Here is a 26289-nt window from a genome sequence, read left to right on the forward strand (position 1 = left end):
CCACCACTGTAGTGAGGTGCACAGCAGATACCCTGACCCTTAATATGTGACTAGCAGGCAGGGTGCTAGGAGTTAATGTTTTTTCCCAGCTGCGTATTTCTGTTTTCTTCTGCATATTTGGACTTTCTCATTCTGAAGCCAACAATGACAAGTTACCCAACGGGCTGCGGTGGCTGGTGGCCTGAGCCCAGCAGTACGATTTGCCCTGGGGTGGACAGGAACCCCCCAGATGGAAAGAATGCAGGAAATAGGAGTAGCTGCACTGGAATAAAACCAGGCTTGACCTTCAGCCCATAATTACCGCCGCAGCTCACAGTAACCCCTTGAAGAAGCACAGCACGGCTGTCTGACTCTGTGGTCAAAGGGATCAGCCACAAGCTCTGCCCAGTCTGCAAAGGGCTGGGTTGGATCTTGCTGGTGCTGCAGCCCTGGGAAAAGTTCTGGATTTCTCAAACTGGAAAACAGGAAGGAGGCTTAATGCTCACATGCCTCAGTAAACTCCTTTGACAAGTACAGATAATCTGAAAGTGAGAATTATTATTATTATTGCTGCAAAAGGGTGCCATGCTGCCAAAGCGCTGCAACTCTGCAGCTATTAGATTTTCTCCTGGGCTGGATCTGCAGTTCCTTTCCGTGTCCACCTTCCTTAATTCTCCTCCCCAGTTCCTTCACTCTTTCCCCTCACCAGCCAGCTCCTACCTTCCCAAGCAACTTCTACCCAGCAGCTGAGTGAGATACACAAACTGGTTTGCACGATGGTCCCCAGTATGAAACAAAATTACCATCAATGTCATCTGGAGCTGGGTGAAGCCTTCGAGAGTAGAGAGACCATCTAACACCATGAGAGCGGAAGGAACAAGAAGTAATTGGCATCTGGGGGCGAGGACAGTCCATCATTCATGGAGATGTATGGGTACAGTACAAAACCATTTATTAAAAAGCATTTAATAATAAAAAAAATTCAGCTGTATGGTTAATGCTCAGTGCTGGCATCATTGAGAGTGTCAGCAGGAACAAACACTTAGAGGAATATAAATCCAGGAGACTGCGGTGTCCAAAGATTAATGTGTGTGGACTGATCCATGCAAATGTGCAGATGCACCGTTCGGGTGGAGGCAGGTATAGAAGAGCATATAGGAGGACTCTCAAGGCAGCACAGCAGTAGCACAGCCCACCTGGAAGCAGTCCTATCTTCGGCTGCTCCAAGCATCTAGCCTTCACAGTTCAAGTGAGGGGTGGTTCACGTGGCTTTCCCTCCCGGGACACGGACTGCAATTCACATTTTCTTTTCACACCTTGGATTCTGGGCTCTTTACGGAATTTTCTGCCAGTTTCTCCTTTTCTTGGTTTGTCTTTGACTCTGCTACGTTCCTGGCTTCCCTCTCCTGCCGTCTGAGAATGAAATACACAGTCACGAAGCACAGGAAAGCTCCCACTTCAAAGAAAAACTGGAGTCCAAGATACCTGTGGGGTGGAAGAACAGGAAAGCAGGGCAGCAAGGGGCAGCGCAGTGTTCCTGGGTGCACGAAGCACTGCCGAAGCCCCTGGGCACCCATCAAACCCCGAGCATGGGGACGGGCTCCGTGGGCTCAGAGGGTCTCATCCAGCACCGGGCAAGCAACGGCTGCAGAGCCTGGCTCCCACGAAGAAGAGCAGGAGCAGGAATGGCTCTTGGGATGGGCGGCTTTTTGGTGTTAACAGAGCACATCTCATGGTAAAAAGCGGGCATATTAAATATATATGCATCGTATCTTGGGGTTCAGGGTGAATAGCACGTGGGAGATGACAGGATGCAACATTCTCCCAGCATTTTCCTCTCTCCCGTCACGTCGTTCCCACCGCCCATCCCTCCGAGGCAGCCGGCCCCATCGTTCCCAGCACAGTGGCGTGATCCCAAATGGGCAGGCGAAGGGGGGCTCACGGAGACCCTACCTGTGCCTGAAGAGATTGTTGTCGTAGTATCTGCAGGCAGCGTTCTTGTCACACCTCTTCTCCCAGAGGATGCAGGTTGTGTCGATGGCGCTGCCGTAGAGGACCGGGCCGGGCATCCATGCTGAAAGCACAGGGGCAGAGGGGCCGTGTTAGGGGAGCATCTCTGTGGGGACAGACCCAATCCGGAATAGCTTCCAAGATGTGCCAAGCAGGCAGAGCCTGGCCAGGCCAGGCTGCAAGTTTGCACCCAGTGAGGTCCTGCGGCCGGCCTGGGGCACGGGGCAACAGAGGAGCCTTCATCATGTCCCTGTTGCTGCAGGGCTGCGGCGGTGGTGTCAGGGTTAATGGGCACTTTGGGGGACACTGGGGTTGGAGATGCAAGAAGATCTGCATTTCTCACTGCTCTTTGATAAGGGACCACTGCTCAGCCCAGGAACGATGCTCTTTTCCTTCCTGAAAATCCCACGCGAATCCCCAACAGCCGCCACCATCTTCAGACCGTCATTTCAACACGTTTTAATTTACCTAAAACTCTTAGCAGCATGAACTGTATCCCAACCGCGAACGACTTGTCCTCAGGCTGGACGCTCCTGAAAAAGAAAACCGAAAGAAGGCTCAGTGTGTCCCTCTGGCCCTGAAGCAAGGATGGAGGTTTCCCTTCCCGGTACCACACGACTCCTTGGGGCACCTCGCCCACAAAGCCATCCTTCAGCTCAAACACAAAGGACCTGAGACAATTCCCGTTTACGTCAGCAAAAGGGATGATGTTTCATTCATTAGGGCTAGATGCTTGCCACAGTCTTTTTTTGGCCTTAAACTCTGAAGGAAACAGGGAGGGGCTCAGCTAAGTATTTTTTCCTGTTTTTTAATTTAAAGAATCCGTATGAGTAAACCACAAGTAGATACCAATATAGCCCCCAGCTCCACAAAGTACAAGCAATACAAAGAATGCCTGTAAATGAAAAAGAAAAGCGATTTACCCATTCAGGAAGTGGTTTTCTTTGAGATGTTCTGTCCCAGTGTATATTTTGCTGGCCCTCCAGTTTTCTGAAGTATTTTAGACTGCGGTTCCTGCCAAGGTCACACAAATAACCCCAGTGTACCTATGTTCCCATATGGAGATCATGGTGGTACCAAAATGATGACCACTCTGCGGTTCTTTGCTACCCAAAATGGAGACATCCAACAGGACTGGGCAGCAGAGCACCCCCAGGCTCAGCACTGGAGATGGAGCTGCCGAGGCTCAGGCCTGGGCAGAGCCTCAGCACCCTTTCTGCTTTCTGGCCCTCAGATGCTTAATCCTGTTTAATGCCCTCTTCGGAGGATGGTTAGGGAAAAACATTGGCAGATCCCATTGACATGCCGGACTTGGCCGCTATTTCCAAGGAAACTGGAGTGTGGCCTAAGGGATACTGTATCAGCAAGGGATGCTGCCCCAGAGGGGCTGCCACAAACTTCTTTATTGCCTCAAATTCCCGGCAGATAGAATCGCAGAATAGCATGAAATTTCCCCTGCTCCACCTTGCCCTATCTCAGGCTCCAGCCCCGACCAGTTTGGGGCTACGCTGGGCTCGCTCCAGCCTGCCCAGTACTGGGGGACCCAGACTGGACCCAGTGCCTAGACGTGGCCTCACCAGTGCCAAGCAGTGGAGAGGAACCGCTGCCCTCGACGAGGGACAGGAGGTTTTCCTGGGTGACCGTGTGGAGATGTTGGTGTCCTGGCAAGGTGACAGACGTGTCACATCTGTAGCACCGCTACCAGGGTGCAAGAAACCAGTGCCCTAATTGCTTCTGGGCACTGGAAAGTGAGGCTCTGTCTAAGTGAGACCTCTCAGAAGGAAGGCAGGCAATTAAACTTCCCAACTCAACACGGAGCTGCATTAAAAAGTGCCAAAGTATTGCCACACTAAATTAATGCTAAGTTAATAGCGTATCTCATTACTGAAGTATCAGCCGTGGGTGGGGAGAAGGAACAGAGCGGCTGCTGGGTCTGAAAGAGGCTTTTTGTGTTAAGTGCGGCAACGGGGGTGCTGAGGGTGAAACGTGGGGTTCCTGCAAGCCCCACGGCCCCATCGGTGGGTGGAGGTGTGGAGGGTGGTGGGCACAGGGGGACAACCACCCACCGCTCCTTGGCTGAACCCGCTGGTAAACGTCACGCTGCCTACGAGAGCAATGCTGGTGGCCAGGCGGTGCTGGCAGCCCTGTGACAAAGCATCCAGCAGCCTGAAATCTCTGCTTGCTGCTTAACTCTGCAGGGCATTTAGCAGCAACAGCTAACGAGATCTTCGAGGAGCCCTGGTCGTTTAGCTCAGCAGGAGCTCTGTTAATGCAGGGTCTGCAAGAGCGAGTCCCGCTTTGACATTTGGGAGCGAAGCTGCTCTGCATTTCTGCACTGGCCAGACCTGCCAGGTCTTTGCTGGCAAAGCCCAGCCTGCTCCAGAGGCAGGTGGACACGGCACGCTTGCCTGCCCTCCCAGCCTGGGGGGTTCTGCTGCGACGCGAAGGCAGGGACGGCGAGACACGGGGAGAGGGAAAGAGAGAGGGAGGCAGCTCCACGTGCGGCCTAGCCTAGAAGATGGACGTATGCAGTTGGATGGCATCTACTCCAGCTGGGGAAAACCTTCCTCCCCATTTCAATGACACTTTTCTCAGCCTCTCGATGCCATTTCTGGAGTGCATTGTATTTAGAGCGGCTGCATCTAGACAGGGTCCTCTCCGCTCTGCTCACCTGAGGATGAGCATGAAGGATGGCGTGTGGGACGTGCTTGCAAGGATCCCCGCCAGGCAGGACAACACCACGAAGGGAAGGAGCAGGTGGGAGCAGCCGGTGCCGCAGGTCCCAGGTTTGGCAGAACCTGCCATCCCGTTTTCGGAGATGCAGCTGCAGTTGGTGTAGTTCTGAAAAGAGAAGAGAAAACCCAGAGGCTGCTCATCTGATCAAGGCAATGGAGATACCAAACAGAGCTGCCAGCTGTAAGGGGCAGGAGAGGAATATTTAGGATTTGTCTGTAAATAATTAGCAGTAATTAGCATCTGATATTTCAGAGGGGAGGGGGAAAAAAAGAAACACGTGCAATAAATCTGCCTGGGGATGGCAGACTGAATGGATGAGGACCTATTCTTTGAGCCTCCAACATCCTGCCATTTACGAAAGCAGGTCCTAGTCCCACCTGGTCCCACCAGCATCACTCTGGTGGACCATGCATGAGCATGAGCGGCTGATGGGGAAGGGAAACTGGGCCACTGTGGTCTTTTGGCTGAGCTCTCTAGGCTTTTGGAAGCACCTGGAAGTGCTCCCAACCCAGTTGCAACCTTGCCTTGTTCGCGTGAGCCCCAGCAATGCTTTCCTACGCCTCTGTAGAGATCCTTCTGTGCTGGTGTTTTCTGTCCTTTGTTTCACACCCGTTGTGCGTTAAAGATGCTTATGCACAGGTTTATTTTAATGTCATCTTTTGTCAGCTGAATGCTTTGGCATCTCACATAAATCTGGATTCTTGGCATGTCTCCATCTACTCTGGAAAAATCTTTCTCGCGGCTGATAAAACATTCAAACCTGATGTGAGCTTGCCAGCCCACGTCACACCATTTGGCAGCAATCTCTGGAGGAGCGAGCTGGGCTCCGTTACCTGTTCTCAGCTTCTGACTCTTCCAGGATGGACTGCTGTGAAACCCGTTACCCAGGCTGGCAGCTGAGGCTGGGAGGGGACACGGCAGCCTGTCCATGGCCGGGAAGAGCCTTGTGCCTGGGAACGCCTTGCAGCGGGTCCCCTGGGAGCACGGATCCCTTGCTGGACGGGGCTGAACATCCCTGGCAGGACGGGGTGAGAAACGGCCTCTCATTCCCAGCAGACCTGGCTCAGGCCACAACATCCATCTCCTGCTTTCACGGAGCCCAAACTCAATGGGATATTAAATCAGAAAGCACTTGCTGGGGGGAAAATGCAAAACCTCACCTTTGACAAAAGGTCATAAATAACTGGCACAGCCTTAGCAAAGGAAGGATGCCCTGAGCGAGGGATGTGCATTTTTCTTTTTCTCACAATTCTCTTTTTTTACAAGAAATCTTCTTCTCTGGGACAGAACTTTAAATAAAATCTCAGAGATCCTGGGGGGGAACAGATTCACAACGGAGCGACAATTCACAGAAGAGAGATCCCAGAAGCAGGATCGACCCAGGGTCTCCCAAGTGCTCACCTGGGGAAAGCGGCCATAAACGAGAGCTATAAGGAACCACTCCCTGATGAGAGCACGTGGGAGATCTGGAATGAAAGGAGACGTGTTGCCTCCTTCCAGCTATAGGAAAGAGGATTTAATATTTTAAATTAAGGCTGGGATTTATCTTCCCCAGCCATCTGAAATGAACTAAAGCAAACTCACTGTCTGGGGTCCTTCTGCAGTCATTGAGAGAGAAGTGGGTCTCCAGAGAGCGATCCATCCTCTCTACAGATAAGTGGCTATGATAATTGAGATGAATTTGGGCCAAAGTGGTTAACAAAAATGCAATTAGAGAAATCAAAGCTCGCTTGATCCGTGTAATCACTACCAATGCCCTCTTATAGAGACGCAGACTCATGACATTTAGGTGACTTGCACAAAGACAGAGGCCAAACTGGGAAAAAGGCCCTGAGATGCACGCGATGGAGCCATGAGACCATGCTCAGCCCCTTCCATTCAAAACCCCAGAGGGTTTCACAGCTAGGAGCAAGCCCCCGGCTGCAAAACGCTCTGGAGAACCAGCCTGCCGCGATGCCAGTGGTGGTCCAGCCGCATCCGACGGATCGTCTGGGCGGCTGTGCCACGATGCTGACGCAGCACTGGGCTGGTCCCTGTGCTGGGCAAACCACCGGGGCCCGAAACGGCATGGCCAGGAGGGGAAAATAACCGAGCACAGCCCTGAAACGAGGGCTGCGGTTTCTGGGCAGGGTCAGGCTGCCGGCTGGCGTACAGCCAGCCCCGTGTTTTTCATCCGTGTCAGACATCCCTGACAGTAATACTTGGTAATTGTGCTCTTAAAGGAGAAAGTGGCTCATGTGTGTTGCTTAATTATTTTTTTTCCTTCTTTTTCCCCAGCTGGGACTTTCTGGCACCCCAGATTTTGGGGTGCGCGCTGGCTGCGAGCAGGGAGGGCCCAGCGCGGATCGCTGGCACGGCTGGCTGCGGAAGGATGTACAGCGTTTCCAGAGCATTTCCCTAATCCCATCCATCGTCCTCATGATGAGGGCAGAGCTGGGCTCAGAGGCGAGCCCAGGAGATGAGGTGGCATGTGGGATTCCCACAGTCCGAGGGGGAGCCCCCGAGGCTGCCTCGCTTCGGTGGGTCACGCTGGGCCCAAACAAATAGCACAGCACTGAAAAGTTGTCACCGTAAGCTCCTGCTCTTGGGCCGAGTTTGCAGAGTCCTGCTCTTGGGCCTCTGGAAATGAGATTTGGGGATGTCAGGCAAAGCAAGGAGCAAATCACGTCCTTTCAGCGTACAAGAGCTTTCTAATGACAGCGTTAAAACCGAGACTGCACTACACAAGCTTCTGGAAAGGGCTGCAGCAGAGCTGAGGACACAACTGCAGGTTTCGTGGTGCCCTGGGAGGGTTCCTAGAAACACAGGCATCTGGGACATGGAAAGCAGTGACAAAAAGCATAATACAGCAGTGAAAACCAGAGCTGGAGGAATACCATAAAAGGCAATAATCTCATTTTTCCTTTCCTGCCACAGCTTAGCAGAGAATATGAGGCTAATAACAGTTTTGCTGCTAGGATGGGAGGGGAATAAAGATCAGCTGTGATCTAGATAATGCCTGTTTTGAACGGTGGCAATGCAGCACGCTGCTATCCAGGTTAACTAGCAGCAGGGCAGACACCGCCTGTAACACACACGTTTCCTCTTGCTGCACGATGGACAGGACTTAAAAACTTAATCTTCAGAAAAAAGCAACTGTGGCACATCCAGAGCAAGGGGGAACTGAAGCTGCTTTGTGGGCACATCCCGATAGAGGAGCAGAGCGCAGCATCTGCAGCCGAATCACCGCCTGCAGTGATCCCCTGTCCCGGGGGAAGTTAAATTGCAACTTAAATTGGGTCAAAGCACATCAGTAGTTGAAAGCAAGATTCAGCAAATTATCCAAGTGCTGAAGGAAGACCTATTGCTGGCTTTACTACATAGTATTTGCACGGCACCATAAAGGGAGCCCTTATTTTACGGTAACGTGCGGCTACAACCATCATATAATGAATACAGGAGTGGGTTGTATTCAGGAACGGAGGGTGTCAAAGGGCTGGAGTCGTCTTTGACAAAGCAGCAGCAGTTAAAAGGCTCTGTTACACACAAAGCAGGCACAAGCCTGCAGACAAGCACGTTTGGGAATAAGCTCTGGCAGAAAACATAATTGTTATTAAAATTAAGTGTTGTTAATTAACAAAATGCTGCTAATAAGAACTGTGCGCTGCAATTATATCCTGTGCCAAGAACAGGGCGGAAAACTACTTACCCTAAATGAACTGGTAACATTTTTCGGTTAGCTATTTGACTTGGCAAAGATTTCCTTATTATTTATTTGTGGAACTCTATTGCCTGGAGACCCAATAGGCAACTGTCACCAGGAAACCTCAACTCCTCGTTGACAGACAGGCAGTACCAGAGGAAAAGGAGCACGGGACAGCTAAATAACCCTGACCAGGCCTCTGCAAATCAGAGGGAAAGTCAAGATCAGAGCCCCTTTCTCTAGCCCCCGCATCAGGACTCTCTCCACTAAATGTCATGCAGGCGCTTGGCTTGATCAGTCGTACTCGTGGATAGGATGCAAACCAGAACCAGACCATGGCATTTTATCCTGCACATCTGAAGGCCCATGGGTGGAATGCCATGGAAACTGGGATAGAAACCACGCTATATTTCAGTGCTATATAAACGGGGGCAATGGTCCATCTGGGCTTGGCTTGCCCAGAGCATGCAGAATTGCTACCTTAGTTCCCAAAGCAGGATTTACCTCCTCTTCCTTCATCCCTATGCACGATCTATAGATGCCTGATGCATACAGTGGCAGGCAGCATAACTAAAACAAGTCATGTGATAGAAACAGCCGTTTCTCCTCCTGTAGCTACCAGTTGTGTGTTTTCTGCTGGCTTTCTCACCCCCGTAGGAGGAGGACAGTATGGGCTGCCTGCAGTTTTGCATTTTGCCATGTAACGCCTGACACTGCGATAGTCCGTGTCAGTCTGAGCGTGGTTAATACAGGTGCTGCTCAGGGGAACATTTGCTGGCAGCACAGGCAGAAGAGATGGAGCTGGCTAGGTTATCTGAAAAATTCATTCTAGGCTTTGAGCAGTATTTTGAATCAAGCCCAAGAAAATACCATTGGGTGAGCAGTGTGGGCGGTACCTGCTGCAAGGCATAGGGGTTTCGCAGAATTTCACAGAACCTGCCTATATTAGGAGCTTGGTTTGCATAGGTCCCTGTGCAGGGAATACAGCTGGAGCAGTTGTAGGTACCAGTTTAAGGGTGAAGGGAGTGCAGAAGGTCCTTGCGTCACCCATGCAAAAAGTCAGCCCAGGCTGGTGGGTAGCAAGGGAGATATCACACTTAAGGTGTCCCGTGCAAAGCGTGACCTAGGGCGAAGCAGCAGATGGGGAAGGACACACGAGCATCCTGGAGGGTTCCTGCCTGCTGCCTTGGACAAGGGCCGGTGCTGGAAAGGGTTGTGTTATACTGGAGAGCGCTAAGAGACACCTTCTGCGAGGGGTTTTCCTGGGACATTCACAACCTTCCCCTGCTCGTCCCACAGTCCAGCACAGGGTTACTCAGAGGAAGAATCTTGTCCAACACTAACGAATGTCAGAGAACCTAATTGCCAGGCTTAAGCACTGCATCGGTCATCCCTCATTAGCCATCCCAAGCCAGGACACTAGCGCCGTGGGAATGACTCACCAGGACTGAGTTCTTAACGGCATCGATATTTATGACGTTACAGCCAGCATAACACGGTGAGATGTATTCGATCGAATCAGAGCCACAGATGGGGTTATAGGCTTTCTCGGGGCAGTCACAGTGAAGGTTGCACTCCAAAGCTTGGTGTCCAAATTCAGAGCTGTGACAGAAAGAAATGTGTGAACATATTAGTGCATGTTATATGCGCATCACTAATATATACCTTTTGTAGAAAATAAGAGGTATATGTATCAGGAGATATTATGCAGACAGTAGTAGAGAAACACTCGATTGCTTAACACTGAACCTTCCACATATGTAACCTCTAAAGAACCCACAGAAATTTTATTATAAACCCTCACAGCCCTTGTTCTGCCTGGGAATAGCAGCGTGACCGCAAGCGGTCAGGGGAGACACCCACTTGCTTCCCATTGAGTGCTCAGCTCCCGGTGTGGGGTCCTCAGGGTAGGGCAACGCTGTGCCCTTGGAGGTGGTGAGCTTCCCTCTTAAGGCTCGATCCAACCTCGCTGAAACCTCGGGAAGCTGACCAAGGGGATTTACAGAGGGGATCAGGCCCTAAGAGAAGACAAGGTCCTGCCTGCACTCCGGCTGTGCAGGGAAGTGGCCACCGCTTTGATGGTATCCAGGGCTGACCTCTTGCCAGACTATCAGCCCATGAGTAACATTCTGCACTTTCCAGGATGAAATTTTAATCCTGTGTTGTGTGTGCCAAAAATGCATTCACTTTGGGCTTCACAGTCAATGAAGTTAGAATGCGCAAGAATGCAGCAGGTTCACTGTTTACCCCCAAAACGTTCATTTCTAGCCTTGTTCTATCACCATTAACTGCTCCTCATAAGGGAACAACCCCATTTCTGGGTATTCTGCTTAACTTTTAAACTCCCATCTCAACTCTGAAGAGTGCAACTGGAGGTGGCAATGCCCACACCCCCGAAGATGAGACGCAGACGCACTGCTGCTCATCTAATTTGTCTTGAGTTCTTGGTACCTCTCACTGTAGGTGACACCAGCAACCTTCTGCGTTGGGCAGCCGAGGAAAAGCAGGGGAAAAGCCAGGACCACGCAGAGGAATGTGCCAAGGATGCACAAGGCGCCGCACTGTCTCAGGGACATCCGGAACTTCTTCATGATGGCACCACCCACCACAATCCCAACCATCGACCCGGGGATGTTCACGGCACCTGGGGGAAGGCATCAAGAAAGAGGAAATAAGCATTGGCCCATTTGTAGTGAAGGCCCGGAGGATCTGTTATCGGCTTCCTAGCGTTCAGCATCAGTGATATGGAAGGGACAAAAGTTGTTTTAGCAAAACTTGTGGAATAATGCTAAGATCAGAAACAGCTGTTTGCAGGGCTGGCCATATCCCACTGCAAACAGGCTCCCTTCTGCATAGGTGAATGGAGGATCTAGGGACCAAATCACCCAAACATAAGGTCCCAGTGAAAAGCTAGAGTTAATCAAGCAAATGCAATCTTTCAGTGTATACAGGAGAAAATATCAAGTAAACCTGGAGAGGATACTTTATTTCTGCATAATGAAATTGTTGATGGAATAATGTGTCCAATGCTGGTGTCATCATTAAAAAAAAAGAAAAGATCTCTATGAAAAACTTGTAGTTTTGAAAAAAATACTTTACAGTGGGATACCAAACAAGCACAACCTATTTTTTTCAGTAAAAGATTAACAGGGAGGTTGCTTTCAGTCCACAAATACCTACACAAGGAAAGGATTTCCAAAGAAAGAAAACTTTTTAATCTAACAGCAAAAGGCAAAGCAAGATTCAGTAGCTGGGAGTGAAAGCTAGATAAATTCGTGCAAGAAATACAGTGCACGTCTTTACCACCGAGGGTAAACCAAGCCTGGGCACAACTCAGTAGGGCCACACCAGTGGAAAACACCACTGCTTCCTTGTTTCTGACTATGTTTAGCCTGCTACAGGGCTTTACCAGTCTGTTCTCTTCTTCCAATCTGTTCACTGTTTCCTGATTTCCTAAAGATTTAGAAGATCCTTACTCTGAGGAATGCATACTATTTGTTTAAAAACACTGAAAACACTTCTGCATCTACTGTCTAGACCTCTGAACTCTTCAACTAGTCTGACTTACTGTAAGAGTAAGGCTGTATTCTTTATGTTTTTATTATCATGATAAACTTGCAGTGAGATCCCAGCCCAGGACAGAACATTATAGAAACTACAGCAATACAAGTCTAATCTCACAAGAACATATACTGCTTAAAATTTCATCCTTTCCTTTGTAACTATATCAACAGCTGGCAATTAGCCCAACTGTTATAAGCAATTAATTTAACTATAACAAGCTTTTTGAAGAGTTTATAAAAGATTAGTACAAGTCTAATTGGTCTTCTTTTTCTTGATGCAAAATATATGCATGCATTTTTGCAGTTTTTCCTTTTGTTTACTATCTACTTCCTAAAATGCAGAGTCACAGAATCACAGGATGGTTGAGGTGGTAAGGGACCTCTGGAGATCGTCTAGTCCAACCCCCAATACCCTTAACCCAGTGGTGACTGTGAAGTTACTCCTACCAATAAAAGGTACATGGTTCAAATCTGATGTTTCTTTGCTCCTCTGATGCAATGAGATGATGTTTTCTCCCTGATTATAGGGAACAGCTTTATATAACAAGCATTTCTCCAGGTCTTGCAAGGGTTTATTATAGTGAGCTCAGATTGCAATGTAAAGGAAGGAAGGAAATTCGTACCTGAGAAATCATATAGGCAAAGACATGTCTCTGGATGCTGGAAGGAGACTGGCAGCTCCAGAGGAAAAGGCATTTCTTAGTAGTCTTTAGAGTTTTTTGTAAGAAGTGCTCAAAGGCTGGCAAGTCCCTGAGCGTGACAGCAACACTTACCAATGATCATGTTGGCAAAGGATGCTGTGAGGGAGAACTGTCTTTCCAAGTACTTCCCCATGAATGTCGCTAAACCAGCGACCATGGCGGAGAGGTTGACCTGAGCCAAGACCACCAGCAGGTAGACAGGATGTCGGAGGTTCCTCAACAAGACCAGGGGAAAACCTGGAAGGAAAAGGGGAAATCTGCTACACACAGAAGGGGTAAAAAGCAAAATATTACGCCATGCAAAATGGAAAAGCTTCAAATTTCCTTGGAATTTTTTGTGTAGAATGAGCTATTTTGTATCCCTTTGTGGTGAGTCCTTAAGAACATTCGCTACCCACTGGACACAGACTAGAAAATCCAGTCAGGCCCTAAAAAAAGGAACAGGAATTCCTTAAACATAAAGCAGATTTCATCTCAGCTAACACCAGCCACCTGGAGTGAGGTGTCCTGTTGAAGCTGCCTAGGTTCCCCATCAATATGTGGAGAGAGAGGGGGAAGAAGTTGGCAGCTCATCCCGTCGGCCCCAGGAATTGGTCATGGGTCAGTGAATTAATGGCAAAAGTTAGTTGCTGGGAAAGATGAAGCAGCAAGAAAGGTTTTCAGTGAGAAACACATCCAGTCTCAATTTGCTCTCGATTTGCTGCTAAGGTTGATCACATTTATTTTCTGCTGAAGTGCATTAGACCTGGGAACGGCTCTAAACATGTGTGTGCAGACAATGTATGAAAGGTCTGAGTCATACATAAAACTCATACATAAAAAGCGTGTCAGTAAACTCTGAGCAAAGCCTCTTAATCCAAGCAAACTGATGCGGTACGTATGTGTATTGCAGCCGGCATCGGGTGATGCCTTCAAGAAATACTCAGCATCTTCTGCTAATGCAGAGGACAAATTTGCTGCCTTCTGCTGAGATAGCTCCTCTGCAAAAAGCCTTCTCTAAAAATGCTCTACACGCACCAGGACCCCTGAGGAGACCCACGTCCTCGAACGGCCATTTGCCTCGGTGGGACAGAGCAGAGACTGGCACTGTGTCTCAGATGCAGTCTTTTGTAGCGTGGGAATATTACATTAACCAGCACTGACTGAGTGCAAAAGCTGCTACAAATACACACCACTCCAGTAAAATCAGCTTCTCATTTCCTCACCCTGAAGCTCTCAGTGAGACTTCTGCTAAAACACCCATGAAAAGTAGCTGGGAAGCAATTAAAGGTTAATTTCCTTGTTTGCTGCATTTGCAATTCCAGTGTCCTTTTCGTTTCGACTGCACAGATGCATTTTTTGATTACAGGCGAGAAACACTCTGACAAATTCCCCAGCGGCTGAACCCTCCCTGCTCGACGAAAGACATCTTCAGTCTGCTCAGCAAAGACAGCTACCGCCACCCCCACTGCCATGGGAATCGGACGCCCACCAGCTGGAACGATGCTGTTTCCCAGCTCCGAGCGATTTGCTCTTCATGCAGAGCCTGAACCCACTTTCTGCTCATGCCTTTGCTCCCCCTGAACCGCCTTCTTCCTCGCTCTTTGTCCAGCTTTGCAGCCCACAAGCAAAGGGTGACAAGCTAAGGGTGACTTCCAGACAAGCAGCTGATGAGTTTCCCAGATGAGAGCCAATATGCTGGAGCAGAGATAAGGAATCAACAGGAAGGATTAATGCAAGGGCCTGCCATAAGTTAATGGCGCTAATTCTCAGTAATTCACAAACAATTGGGACAATCTCTATATCTGCGCCAGCAGAGACGCATTGAGGGAATGCACCTGGGGCTTGCCTGGAAGTCGCCCTGAGCTGGGCGTTTGATTTAGTTGGCTGCAAAGTTACTCCAAGAGCAAAGGTCTCTCTGTGGCTGTGAGACGGAGCCTTGTACACTCTCGTTAGGTTCCCTGCCTGCTCAGCACCCTTCTCTTACGATTATGCAAAAAGCTAGGTACGTGGACACGGGGGAGCAGAAAACTTAGGGCACTAGGAAGGGTCCACGAATGCAAAGACCTACCTGCCACAGCGACACGATCTAGATGAGACCAAGTTCAGCTCCAGAGAGGAGGTGATTTTGCTGTCAAGTATCAACAGAGCTGTTGCTTTTTGAAGGATAGTCCTGCCTAGGTTTTTATCTTAGATGTATGGGAAATATGAACCCTCAACGCGCTTGCTGAAAGATCTGAGAGTTAATCCACGGTTTTACACAAGGCACTGGAAATCTTTCACAAAGAGAGATTTCTTTTCCCTAGATATTTTTGGTCTTTTCAATCAAACTACTCCCCCTCTCCCACCCCAAATCAGAGCTCTAAAGCTATGGCAGCAAGCAGGTCTCGCCTTCACGGTGGGAGGTAGCGAGATTGCTGTCCTTTGCAATCACCATGTCACTAGAAATCCAGTCCTTCTTACAGTACCAGCCCAACTTCCTCCACTGAACTAAAAGCAGCCGGAAAAAAATTCTTAAAAATTTAAAATTATAATAAAAAAATCTTTGAAACTATCTTTAGGCAACATAGAGAAACAAACAAGTCACAAGCCCATTATTTCAATTGCTTTGAAGATCACCTTTAACGGATTAATTCCTAGTATGTGCAGCAGAAGCTAACTGTCCTCCCAGGTGTTTTCAGCAGACACCTGGAAATTAGCAATGGAAATGACTTCGAGCTAGCTAAATCCTGCTTGCTTGATTACTGTGAGCAGTTCCAGTGACTGCACAAGGAGCGTGTGTGCGAGTGCGAGGAGCAGGGTGCAACCCAATGTCATCCAGCACGTCTGTGCAAGAGCCGAGATCGTTCCCCACAGTGCTCTGACTTTCCCAGCTTTGAATAACTCCGGTGACTGGAGCCTGCTCGCTTCTTGGGTAATCGACCTCATTGTTTGCAAATGTCCCCAAAGCTCCGCTTGAATATTTATCCTGTACGCAGCTCCATCCTGTTATTGCTGGTTGTTATGAATGGAAAAACTCTTCCTGTCCTTGAGGCATGCTTCCCACAGCCTTGCAGAGTGCTCTCTGCGCTCATCACACCTTGTCCCAGAAAGACTCAAAGCTCGGTGGCAGCTTTCGGAGACATCGAGAAAATGTCTCAGCGCTGAGGATGGACTCTAAACCACCCCCGTTTTGTTCCCAGTAAAGTCAACGGCAAAAATTCCTTGAAGCCTTATTTTGCTCTCAGTTATCTCCATGTGCACTGAAGCAACAGGACAAGTGACACAACGCATTTCCTCCTCCATAATCATATTTCATGTTTCATCGTTTAAGCTGAAATATCATTTAGGCTGAAATATGTGACTAAACAGCATTTCTGAGTGTCTCTTTCTCCTCCAGGTCAACTTAGTAACTTAAAGCTCGCTTCAGCCAAGCCCTGAAGAAAATGAACTTCTAAAAGCATTCTTCCCTGTTATTCTGCTCAAGGAGCAGCCTCAAGCACTTTGCTGAATCACGGCCTAAACAGCATCTTTCTCACCACCTGGAATTTCCCCTGTGCTTTGGCCAGGTCCGCAGAGGCGACCGCCTTTCCACCACGCGCCAGCACCAGAAGGAAAGCTGTCCCTGCTCTCTCCAGCTCGACGGGCAGAGGGATGCTTTCAGACAAGAAAAGCTGCCTTCCTCCCGTGTGGACTATTTCTCATTCTTTTTCATGTTTACGGCCCTCTTACAGCCCTGCCAGGCCCATGTGAAAGTACCAGGCCAGTTTTCAAAACGCTTTACCTGTAGAGATGAGTCAACTCCGAGCACATTGCTGTGGCAAAGACAGCACTAGTGCTGGTATCATCGAACCGAAAGTGGGTGAAGAAGATCTCCAGATGAGCCATTAAGAAAACACAGTCCTAATCTCCAGGGCCCTTTTACAACTTACGGACTTGCAGCATTCAAACTCCAAGCAGAGAGATGCAGGACGAAGAGGATTAAAATACCACAAGGGAAATCTGAGATGTATATCAGAAAAATCTTGCGCAGTCTCTGCTTGGGTCCTGATGCCTTTCTTCATCCCCATCCTGCAACTCACAGCCATGGCACAGCCGGATGCATTTATGGTCTGGAGCTCCCCATCCCGGGGGTGACACCAAAGCACCAGGTAGCTCCGGGTACGGGGCTGTCCACGAAGGCTTCCCTCGAGATGCAGATGGACCAGTGAGCAGATGAGGTCCAGACCACTTCTCCTTCTTGCCAATAGCCATCTCCAGTCTTGGGCTCAGCCATTTGCCCACAAAACTGATGTGCCACAGGTATGACACCAAACTAATTAAACTGATTGCTTCTTCTCTTGTAAGAGATCATGGGAAACTGCTTCGTGTGGTTTTTGCTGGTGAGCTAGCACTGCCTGTCTCCTAAATGCTCCTGCACATCTGCAGAGCGGGTTTTGCCCGCGCTGCGTGGAGGTGCTGGTGGCAATCAGCAACACCAAGGAGACGTGTTTCAAAGGCTTTGAGGCACCACCCGCTGCACCCCTTTCCTTCAGAAGCACTAAGATGCAGTGTAAAAAGGTTGGCTACGAATATGGCATAGGAATCAGATTGTTCTCCAGCATTTCTCCAGCACATTTCATTCTGTTTTTCTCTCTCTCCTCTTTTTTTTTTTTTTTTTTTTTAAAGCAACAAAAGGTATAAAATTTTGAGGTGATTCAGGTTGGAAGCTCTCCAAATGCTCTTTTCATAAACATCGCATAGAGAAGAACAGTAAAAAACAAAGAGGCAGGAATACTGAGTGAGAGAAAAAAGCAGGGGAATCACAAACCTGTGGGCAAAATTCTCTTTCAAATGACCCCTAGATGAGCTGGGACTAAAGCCTTTTGACTTCGCCCACATTATCCCAGTTTGCACCATCACACATCAGCTACCATCCAATTTCTGGCTCAAATTTTGTCAGGAAGGGGTGGCAGCAAAAGTGCATTTTCCAGGTGTCTCAGGGGGTCCCAGTCCTGAGCAGGGGCTCTGGCATTACTCCGACCACTAGCTGATATTTGAAAGCCCCATGATTTCAGGGGGGTTTCTCTGCTGCCAAATGTTACGGACACTTTGTCGTTTGCAAGGCTTTAGGGCATAAATTCTCAAAATCAGGGAATGTATTAGCCCAGCTCCAGCAGCCCTGACAGCAGCACCCTGATGCGAGCCTTAAGTCAAGCTCACAGCTCCAGCAGAGGCAAGGTAATTCCTTCTGCCTTCACCCAGGAGCAGGTAGCTCATTTTTATTAATTTCTCCAATGCAAAGAGCATCAGTATGAAAAATCCCATCCGAGTGCTACAGATCTGTTCCCATGCAATAGCTTCCCTCACCAATGCGCCGAGCACACAGCGCAGCACACGGGTTTTCTAAACCACAGCGCAGCAAGGTCGAGAGGGGAATGACCCCCCGCCTCGTCCCTTTAATTTGGGGTTAGGCTAGCAAGCGAGTGCTGCAATCAGCAGAATAAAAACCTGCCCACGCTCGTCTGGCTGTGCCTGCCCTGCACTGACCTTAATAAAAAAAGAGCGTTTCCAATAAATGAAACGGATAAGATTCAGGAAATATGGAAGGAGCCAACATGGGTTAACTTCAGAGGATCACTTTTCCTAAGTAATTGCCAGAGCACCAAGTATTTCCTCGGAAAAAACCCTTAGCAGTGGCCCCCGCAGATTGAAGGCCAGCTGATTCCCTTCAGCATGAAAGCCTTCCTGAGGCTGCCGATTTCTAAACGAGCCAACTGAACCGGATTGAGTTCACCCTGCACAAACATGCTGCTGATTTTAATTGCCAGGCACTGGCTGCAAGGAACACCAGCCGCCCGCAGCGGGATGGGGCAGCAGCCAGGTCTGCTACCGTTACTGGCTTTTAAAGACGGGGACTGCAAAATGTCGTGGAAAATAAGGGCTGCCAGTGCTGCTGGGGGTGTAATTTCTGCTATGACCTGGGAGAAATGCAATAGCAGCTGGCTGGTGTGACCCAAGGTGCTGCTAGCCGGGGGGCTCTTCCCGCTCCCCTGGCTCTGCTCGGTGCTTCCAGTCCTCTTTCCTGGCTGGCTTTGGGGTCCGGTGAGGCTTCAGCGTCGTGGTGGCAAGCGTTTTCTGGTAGCAGACCGGGAAGAGATCTGCAGATCGAATTGAACCTGACACCGTGCCTAAGGGGCATCTCGAGGGCTTCTGTAGGAGCACGAGGAGGAACGCCGCTTTTCCTCGCTCGCGTTGCAGCCTGAGCATTGCCAGGCAGCCGCAGGGTGTTCGTGCAAGCGGAGAAATCACCTCCCAGCTCGAGGGTGGGAAGCGGGGTGATGCATCGACTTACATTTGATGAACTTGGTCAGAGACATGTTTTGCATGTGTTCGGATCTCGACCGAAGCTGGGTGAGCACATCCTCGCTCTCCTTGCTGCAGCTCTCCTCCCCGCTCGTCACCTGGGGACAAACGAGAGGGGCTGTCACTCGATGGCCCGCCAGCATTTCTCCTGAGCTACCTCGCCTTTCCCACAGCTGCATTGCCGAGAGAAGGAAAAATCTCCCTCCTGGCCTAACCTGCTGCTGACGGGTCGAGACAGGCCACAGCCCGCGTTTGCAGCAGCGACGGGACCTCCTGTCCCATCCCTGGCCCTGCTGCGTGGAAGGGGCCAGGTCTTGCAGCTGTCCCTCCCTCCTCTTCCTCCTCTGTTCACAGGAACAGCACTTTGCAGCTGGAGGTCACACTGCTCCAGCTGCCTCTAATTACTCCTCTAATTGAGTTGCAGCTGGTGCTAATGGCTCTGCACCTACGCTGCTCAAGGAGCGTGCAGGACCTGGGTGTCACGCTGCTGCCTCCGGCCAGATGCGCCTTGTGCACGATTTCAGCCCAAAAGCTGAGAGGGGCTGCTGGAAGAGGAGAGGCAGAGGATGGAGAGGGGGAAGGCTTGGGCTGCCTTAGATCATCCCTGCTTCTTTCAGGAGCCGGCCGTGTGTCTCAGGCAAGCATCCAACTGCTCCTGCGTTTAGTTCCTGCACCAGCAAGAGGGAGGCCAAGCGAGGGGAGGGCTTCTTGGATGTGCACTGGGTCCCCTGCCCTACAGGCTTTTAAGGGAATCACTGGTTGGAGTGCCTTAATTAGATTAGATTTGCTGCTACACATGTATAATAGCAGAAAGTGTCCAGATGGGAATGCGGTTTTTCATGGAAAACCGCAGCGTAGATGGTTGGCCAGAGCCAGCAGATACATTTTTGATGTATTACCCTCAGCTCAGCCACGGCACTGTTGCAACTTCTGACACAAAGTTAATGCGAATCAAACAAGTGAATTCATTCAATAGGAATTAGATGTTCTTAAATCACAGAAAGAATTGGACAACTCATTGGCTAAAATCATTTCTTTTCCTTTGAAAGTGAGACTCATTGAATATTAGCGAGGTCAAAGTGTCCTGCACTGCGAACACCACGTTCCCTTTTCAAAGAGCCTCGACAAGAGGAAAGTAAAATTTGTGAAACTCCCTTCACGGTTTTGATTGGTAGAATTTGGACACTAATACATTTTTCAAATGCAAAAATAAAATCCAGCTTCCTTTCATTTTTCAATTAGGGCTACAGGGTCCCTCTCTGTTTCTTACAGGAGCAGAACCATAGGCCCAAAAGCTGCACTATTTTCCAAAAATACATTCAAGCTGTTGCTGCCTGTGGTTTTCTCAGATTACAGTTGTTTTTATTTCCAAGCGGTAACAGCATGATGGGCTCTGTCTACACGTTGAGGAAAAAACCAAAATCCCTATTCTTCACAAAATTCCCAGTCCTGGATTTCTTTATGTGCACTGCAATCCATTACTCCGAGTGGGCGATTTGGCAAGCCGGAGACCGTCGGTGCAATGCTCCGGGCTGGCCTTTTGGTGCTTCCCCGCTGTCTACTGCCACATCTTGCTAAACAAAACCAAACAGGCAATTAATAACGGGGGAGATGTCTTGCAAAACTCCCCTGCTCTTGGATTTTTCAGAATTAATCCTTGCAACAGAGCGAGGCTGAGAGCCTGGAGAGGAGCAGAACTTACTTTTGCAGGAGAAGCGAAGGAAGGTGGCTTGCCAGCAAGTCCCACTGACGCCTGCGTGGCATTGCACCTAGAAGGGCAGCCACAGGCTGCAGCAGGCTGGGTTTATTCAGATGAACCACAGGAAAAAAGGATGAATAACCCTGCTAGTGGCAAGGAGGTTTTCTTTGCTTAATTTGGGCTTCTGCAGCATTTCCCTCTGGCTGAGCAGAACCTGGCCCTCCAGGCTTAGTGAAAAATAAGGTCAGGGATACTATTTTCATATTGAACAAACAAAATGTAAAACCTCACAGCTCCAAACCCCCAACAAGTCAGAATTAATTTCCCTCCCAACAAGGTCATGCTCCCTGCAAACACCTCATTATGCTTCCTCCAGCAAACGTGGGTCCCACCAGGGACCCTGTTTCCTACCAAGTTAAAATAACCAGTCTGCAGGCACCTTGTTCACATGAAAGGCAAGGATTATTTTTAGCCACGGTTTGTGCCTGTAAAGCTCCCTGGGGAAAATCCGAACAGAGAGACCAACCCATTCCAGTAACCCAGGCACTTGCGTGCTGTTGCCACCAACGCACCCACATACTTGGTCACCAGGTGCTCCCCAAATATTGCTGTTTCTAGATCACCTTTGCCAGTGCGGGAGGTGGGAAGCCGAGCTAGGAGAGCCCAAGGGAAAGGTTTCCCGACAGAGACTTAGATTTCCCCATCCCAGCTCTTTAACCTTTCTCCATTCACTGATAACCTACATATGAACAGGGTTTTACGAGATTTCCTTGTCAGCTATTTTAATTTCAGCTTTTCACGTCCATTGGAAGCACCCCAGGTCACTGCTGAACAAATGCGAGAGGGTTTGTGTCCAATGGACAGTCTGCCTTGAGATGGAAATTGGAGAAGTTGTTTTCCACTTTCTTTCTCTAATGCAATCGCATAAATACTCTGCTTGCCCAGAAGAACGGCCGTGTCCCTGCCCCACCGCGCTCCCACCATGCTGGACCCAAAAAGTTCGCCGGGACCCCTGGGAGCCGAGGGGCCACCTCCAGGCACAGCCGTTAGCTACTCAGATCCTGCAAATATTCTCTGCGGGATCCTGCTGATGCCAGCGGGCTCTGGGTCATGTCAGGGCAGAGCAGGAGGCTCTTCGTGCTCTGCAGGTTTGGGCATGCCAGTGCAACCCTGCGACGCGCCTGCGAGCAGCCTGCTCTGCCCCAACGGCACCAGCGTCCACAGAGCATCGCACGGGCAAGGCAGGAAGGCTGCTGCTGCTGCGTTTTACGTGCCAGGGTTTCTCTTTGCTGCTAACCTGCTGCTTCAAGAGGCAAAGGACAGGTTTTGCCTGGAGCTCATCAAGCGATATCATCCCTGGCAGGAACGGGGCTGCCCAAACACTTGAGCTAGCAAGGGCATGGATTAACATTTTTCAAGGTTACTCCATGTCTGCAGCTGCCCTCCTGTTTCCATGCACCAGGTGCTTTTGGGGATGGAACGGGTCAACCCGCTCTGTAGACCTTTTTCCTAAATTTTCCAGGTCCCATGGCTTGAGGCATTGCCTAGATGGATGGGTTTTGCCCTGGCAGCTCAGGTTAGGATGACTTCCCAACCCTCTGTTCTGCTGCATCGGTCTCCTCTGAGCTGGGGGCTGCAGGTCCAGCTTGGTGTCCCCTTCCGACCCTGGGCATCTGCTCAGACTGCCCAGGGCAATTTAAAGCAAAATCTGGAGAGACAGATGATGGCAGACACATCGCCCATGGGGCTGGAGCAGAAATCCCAGCAATTCTCTCCTGCTAGGTCACCACAGAGCCACTGCACTGCTGTGCCCACTGATCCCTCCTGCCCCGGGTTGGATTGCGTTTCACGTTCTGCCAGCCCCCACTGTGAAATGCCCTCAGAAACCCACATTTTGCCCATTAGCCAACAGCAAAGTATTTCATTTACTGGCTTTTTCCATCCTGCCTCAGAGGAGACGAATCTGCCCCTTCTGTCTCCCCCATTAGTAACGCCAAGGAATGAGCTCCCAGCTCCATCCATCTCCAGCATGGAGTGAGACGAGGGTATCGAGCAGGAACGGCACAGCCTGCCCCGAGGGCACCTGTCTGAGCACAACGAAGCTGTCTGCAGAGCTGGGTGGCTTGTAAAAATAAATGTACTGGATCCAACACGAAAGGGCATCACCCTGGTCATCTCCCCTGGTTTGCACCCACAGGCCTCCCAGAAGCTTCCTGCTCAAGGAAAGAGGTGCCAGGTGGGAAGGGGTGGAAAAGCAGCGGGACTTTTGGCAGCATCCTCACCTTAAGGTACTTTAAAGTCACAGTGGAACCACATCTTTACGCTTTCCAGGTTTATAACCTCATTGTGCGTCTTTCTCCTTGCCCTAACCAAACCCTTTAGTAGGAGATACGGAACATCCTTCTTCTTTTGTTTTGTTTTATTAGCACAGCTGAGCCCTGGATTATACTTGAAAGTGCAGATGAATGGATAAACAAGAAGTGCAACAAATTCTGGAGGAAAAAGTAACTAAAGAGACAGAGATAAATGGCAAGACATATTGTCTTGTATTAGGGGTTGACAGAGGCACGTAGATCACAGCAGCCTGTTCTCGTACTCAATAACTTTGGTGTTTAAATAATTTAAGGGAATGAAGTAGATCTAATACATCTGGGCTTGGGCAAAGTGGAACATACAACACCACATGGGAAAGTGTTAGTTAAACTGGAGAATGGGAATATTAGGAGAGTAAATACAACATTGCTAAATAGGAGAAAAGAATGGGGTGTCCCGAAGGGGATATACGGGGCTGGCGTGAGGTTCTGGTGAGCTCCTTGGTGATTCGACACAGAAGCAATCTCACTTGATATTTACAGTCATCTCCCTGGCATAGTAAGAAGACATGTACTGTTTAATTTGCAGAGAAGGAAGGTCGGAGCTTTCCCTACGGAGGAGACTGGGATACCATGTAGAAAGATCTAGGCAACCCGAGGGCTGGAATAACAGGAACAGAACAAAACTTCACAGTGCGAAGGGCACAGCCGTGTGCGTAGGGCTTAATAACAAACTTCAGCTGCACGTCTGAAATTCAGCAGTTGGAAATGCAAGGAGAATGGCAAGCACGTCCAGGTCTCTCTCCCCACACATGCGTATGGTGTGACCACGGGAGGAGCAAATCCGAGCCACGTCGGGAAAACTGGATTGTGACCGAGACAGGTGAAGAGCAGGGCTCCGGGGATGGAGGACGTCCCTGACAGCAGAAGACACATCGAGCTGCCTTGATAGTCTCCAAAATGAAGGCTGGGAGGAAATTCAGATGCTTTTTATAACCACGCCAACATGGCAATGAGCAGGAAAGAATTTAATTAGGATTAGGGACAGCATAAGAGCAACAAACTAAAGGTATAAAATATAAACTGGAGGATCAGACGAAGCTTTGTAACATGCAATGATGTAAGTTTGGGGGCAAACACTGATGAGGGAGTGATACCTGAAGAGGGTTGCATAACAGGGAGCCTGGAAAGGACCAGGACTTGTAGACCTGCTTCCCATGAAAACCATCCGAGTTTTCTCACGAAGCGTCTGTTTGCAGACGACATGTACTGACATTACAGGAGAGCCTTCGTCAGAGCTAAGAGGAAGTGTCGTTCACCCCCCCCCCCTTTTTGCAGTTTCTGCAGGGCTTTGAAGTGTCACAAACTGAAACTTGAACCAGGAGATGATCAGGGGTGCAAGACAGGTCTTGCACATGAGACACGATGAACAAGGGTAATGTTCCTGCTTTCATTTAAGGCAGTGACTGAACTTTAGCTATTCAGCAACTGGGAAACGCTCAAACGCTGTAGTTCCCCACAACCCAGGACAGAGCCTTGTGCCAGAGAAGACAAATGGTTTGGGCTCCTGGGAGGCAGCATTAAACTGGAATTATTAGAAGAACCTGGTCCTGATTTTAAAAGGTCTGTCAAATAAAAGTCTTTTCCCTTCATTCCCCACCTGCGATCATGACAACTTTATAGCCTTGTTGCAACTGTCCCACAAATAGGATTTTTCTGGGCATTTCAGGGCCAGAAAGTTACTGACAAGTTAGAGCAGCTACAAAGCAACAAAAAAGTTCAGAGCCTGGTGTGACTGATTTACGAAGGAAGACTGAAAGAGCAAACTCCCGTTATCATTAACATTGTTAACATGGAATTCACGAGTCATTTCAGGAACTTCGGAGAAAGAAGCTATAAAATAAAGGTAAAGCTGAAATGTGGTTGTAGAATTACCTAGATCTGTCTCAGCTGGTTGGAGGAGGCAAATAAATCTCCAAAAAGACAGAGGGATGCATTATTATACAATGTTTGTTGGATAATGTACACTGAGAAGGATGCTCCTTGGCCTGGAGAAACCATCAAGGGCTGAAATGAGATATATAGACCAAGCCAGGAGAAAGGAAGCAAAATGTGAAGGAAGGATGAAAATCAGAGAAAAGAAATGATGCTTTTGGTGGTGACAAGAACTGAGCCACGCGCTGCCCTCCGCTACTTTGACAGCATCTGGTGGACTCTGCAATGGAGAAACACATCCACAGCTTTATGTGGACACGTTATTCCCAGGCAATCTCATGACCTGCTGAGACAGATGTAGTCCCAGGGGTTTGCAAACAGCAAACGGCATGGGAACCAATTGGCCTGGGATGGCTGAAATTCCTTTTTGGCCTCTCAGAGATAAAGGCTGAGAAATGAAGCTTTCAGTTGGTGCTGCAGAAACATCTGGGCTTCTTCTGTGGACACAGAAGATCCACGCTTTCCCCATGCATTACTGTGGCTGCCGTGCCTCGATGTATGGTTATGGGTCAAGATATTGTGCTAGGGCTTTACAGTCGGGGAGAAAAGCCCAATTCCTGCCTCAGAGTGCTTGTGGCTTGCAGTTGCTCTGCTGCTAGCTTTCACTGTGATTGTTTTATTCCAGTTTTGGACAGGCAGATGGCCTGAAACTGAAGGCAGCCAGGGAAATGCCGACCATCTTTAACACGACAGCTGTATTTACACAGGGTTTACCCAAAGGTTATCACAAAGTCTGATCTTGCTGACTGTATGCAAAGCCCTGCGCTGGTCCCAGGCCTCCCAAGCTATGGGGTAAACCACGGGCAATGCCACCGCTGCTCTTGTCCTCATTTTCTCCAGGGGCATCATCTTCATGGTAGAAAAATGATCAGGTTTATACCCTTAGCTCAACACTAATTTACTGCAAGGGCAAGCAAGCAAAAATGACTTTTTTTCTGCAACACTTACAGAAAATGACCTGCTCTAATGCAGATTTCCTACAGAGCTCTGAGTATCCCCACAGAAGCCAGTGGTTTTACCTAGAACAGCTTCTGGCAGAGCTCTTAAAAGGGCATTTTTTTTTTCAACCAGGGTCTTTCCCTGCTGCTGGTGGTGCTGATACCCCAGTGAGATGGGCACCACCCCAACAGCTGGGCTCAGATGGCCCTGGCATCTCCAGTCCTGCAAGGGGTAGGCAGAATTTTGCCATCAATTGAATTATTTTTTGATTATTATCTGTTTACCATGAACAGATTTTCAAAAGCTGTCTGGGGCAGATATTACAGTGGGGAGAAATTCAAGTAAAATCTGGGCTGCAAAGAAATAAATG

The 26289-nt window shown here is 49.3% G+C and overlaps 1 protein-coding gene across 1 annotated transcript in view; it reads right to left on the bottom strand.

The window, feature by feature from the left end:
* Positions 1–914: 914 nt before the first annotated feature.
* The window catches only part of SLCO2B1 (solute carrier organic anion transporter family member 2B1), a 58023-nt gene continuing 32648 nt past the window's right edge, over positions 915–26289 (bottom strand). Inside the window, exons 8-15 of the mRNA XM_026115319.2 lie at positions 18964–19072; positions 12744–12908; positions 10859–11051; positions 9850–10009; positions 4661–4830; positions 2458–2522; positions 1933–2053; positions 915–1464 (exon numbers count right to left, since the gene is read on the bottom strand). Of these exons, the coding sequence (XP_025971104.2) occupies positions 1290–1464; positions 1933–2053; positions 2458–2522; positions 4661–4830; positions 9850–10009; positions 10859–11051; positions 12744–12908; positions 18964–19072 (1158 nt within the window). The 3' untranslated portion in view covers positions 915–1289. The remainder of the gene's footprint in view (positions 1465–1932; positions 2054–2457; positions 2523–4660; positions 4831–9849; positions 10010–10858; positions 11052–12743; positions 12909–18963; positions 19073–26289) is intronic.

This window comes from Dromaius novaehollandiae, chromosome 1, assembly GCF_036370855.1.
Source record: "Dromaius novaehollandiae isolate bDroNov1 chromosome 1, bDroNov1.hap1, whole genome shotgun sequence".
NCBI classification, from domain to species: Eukaryota; Metazoa; Chordata; class Aves; order Casuariiformes; family Dromaiidae; genus Dromaius; species Dromaius novaehollandiae.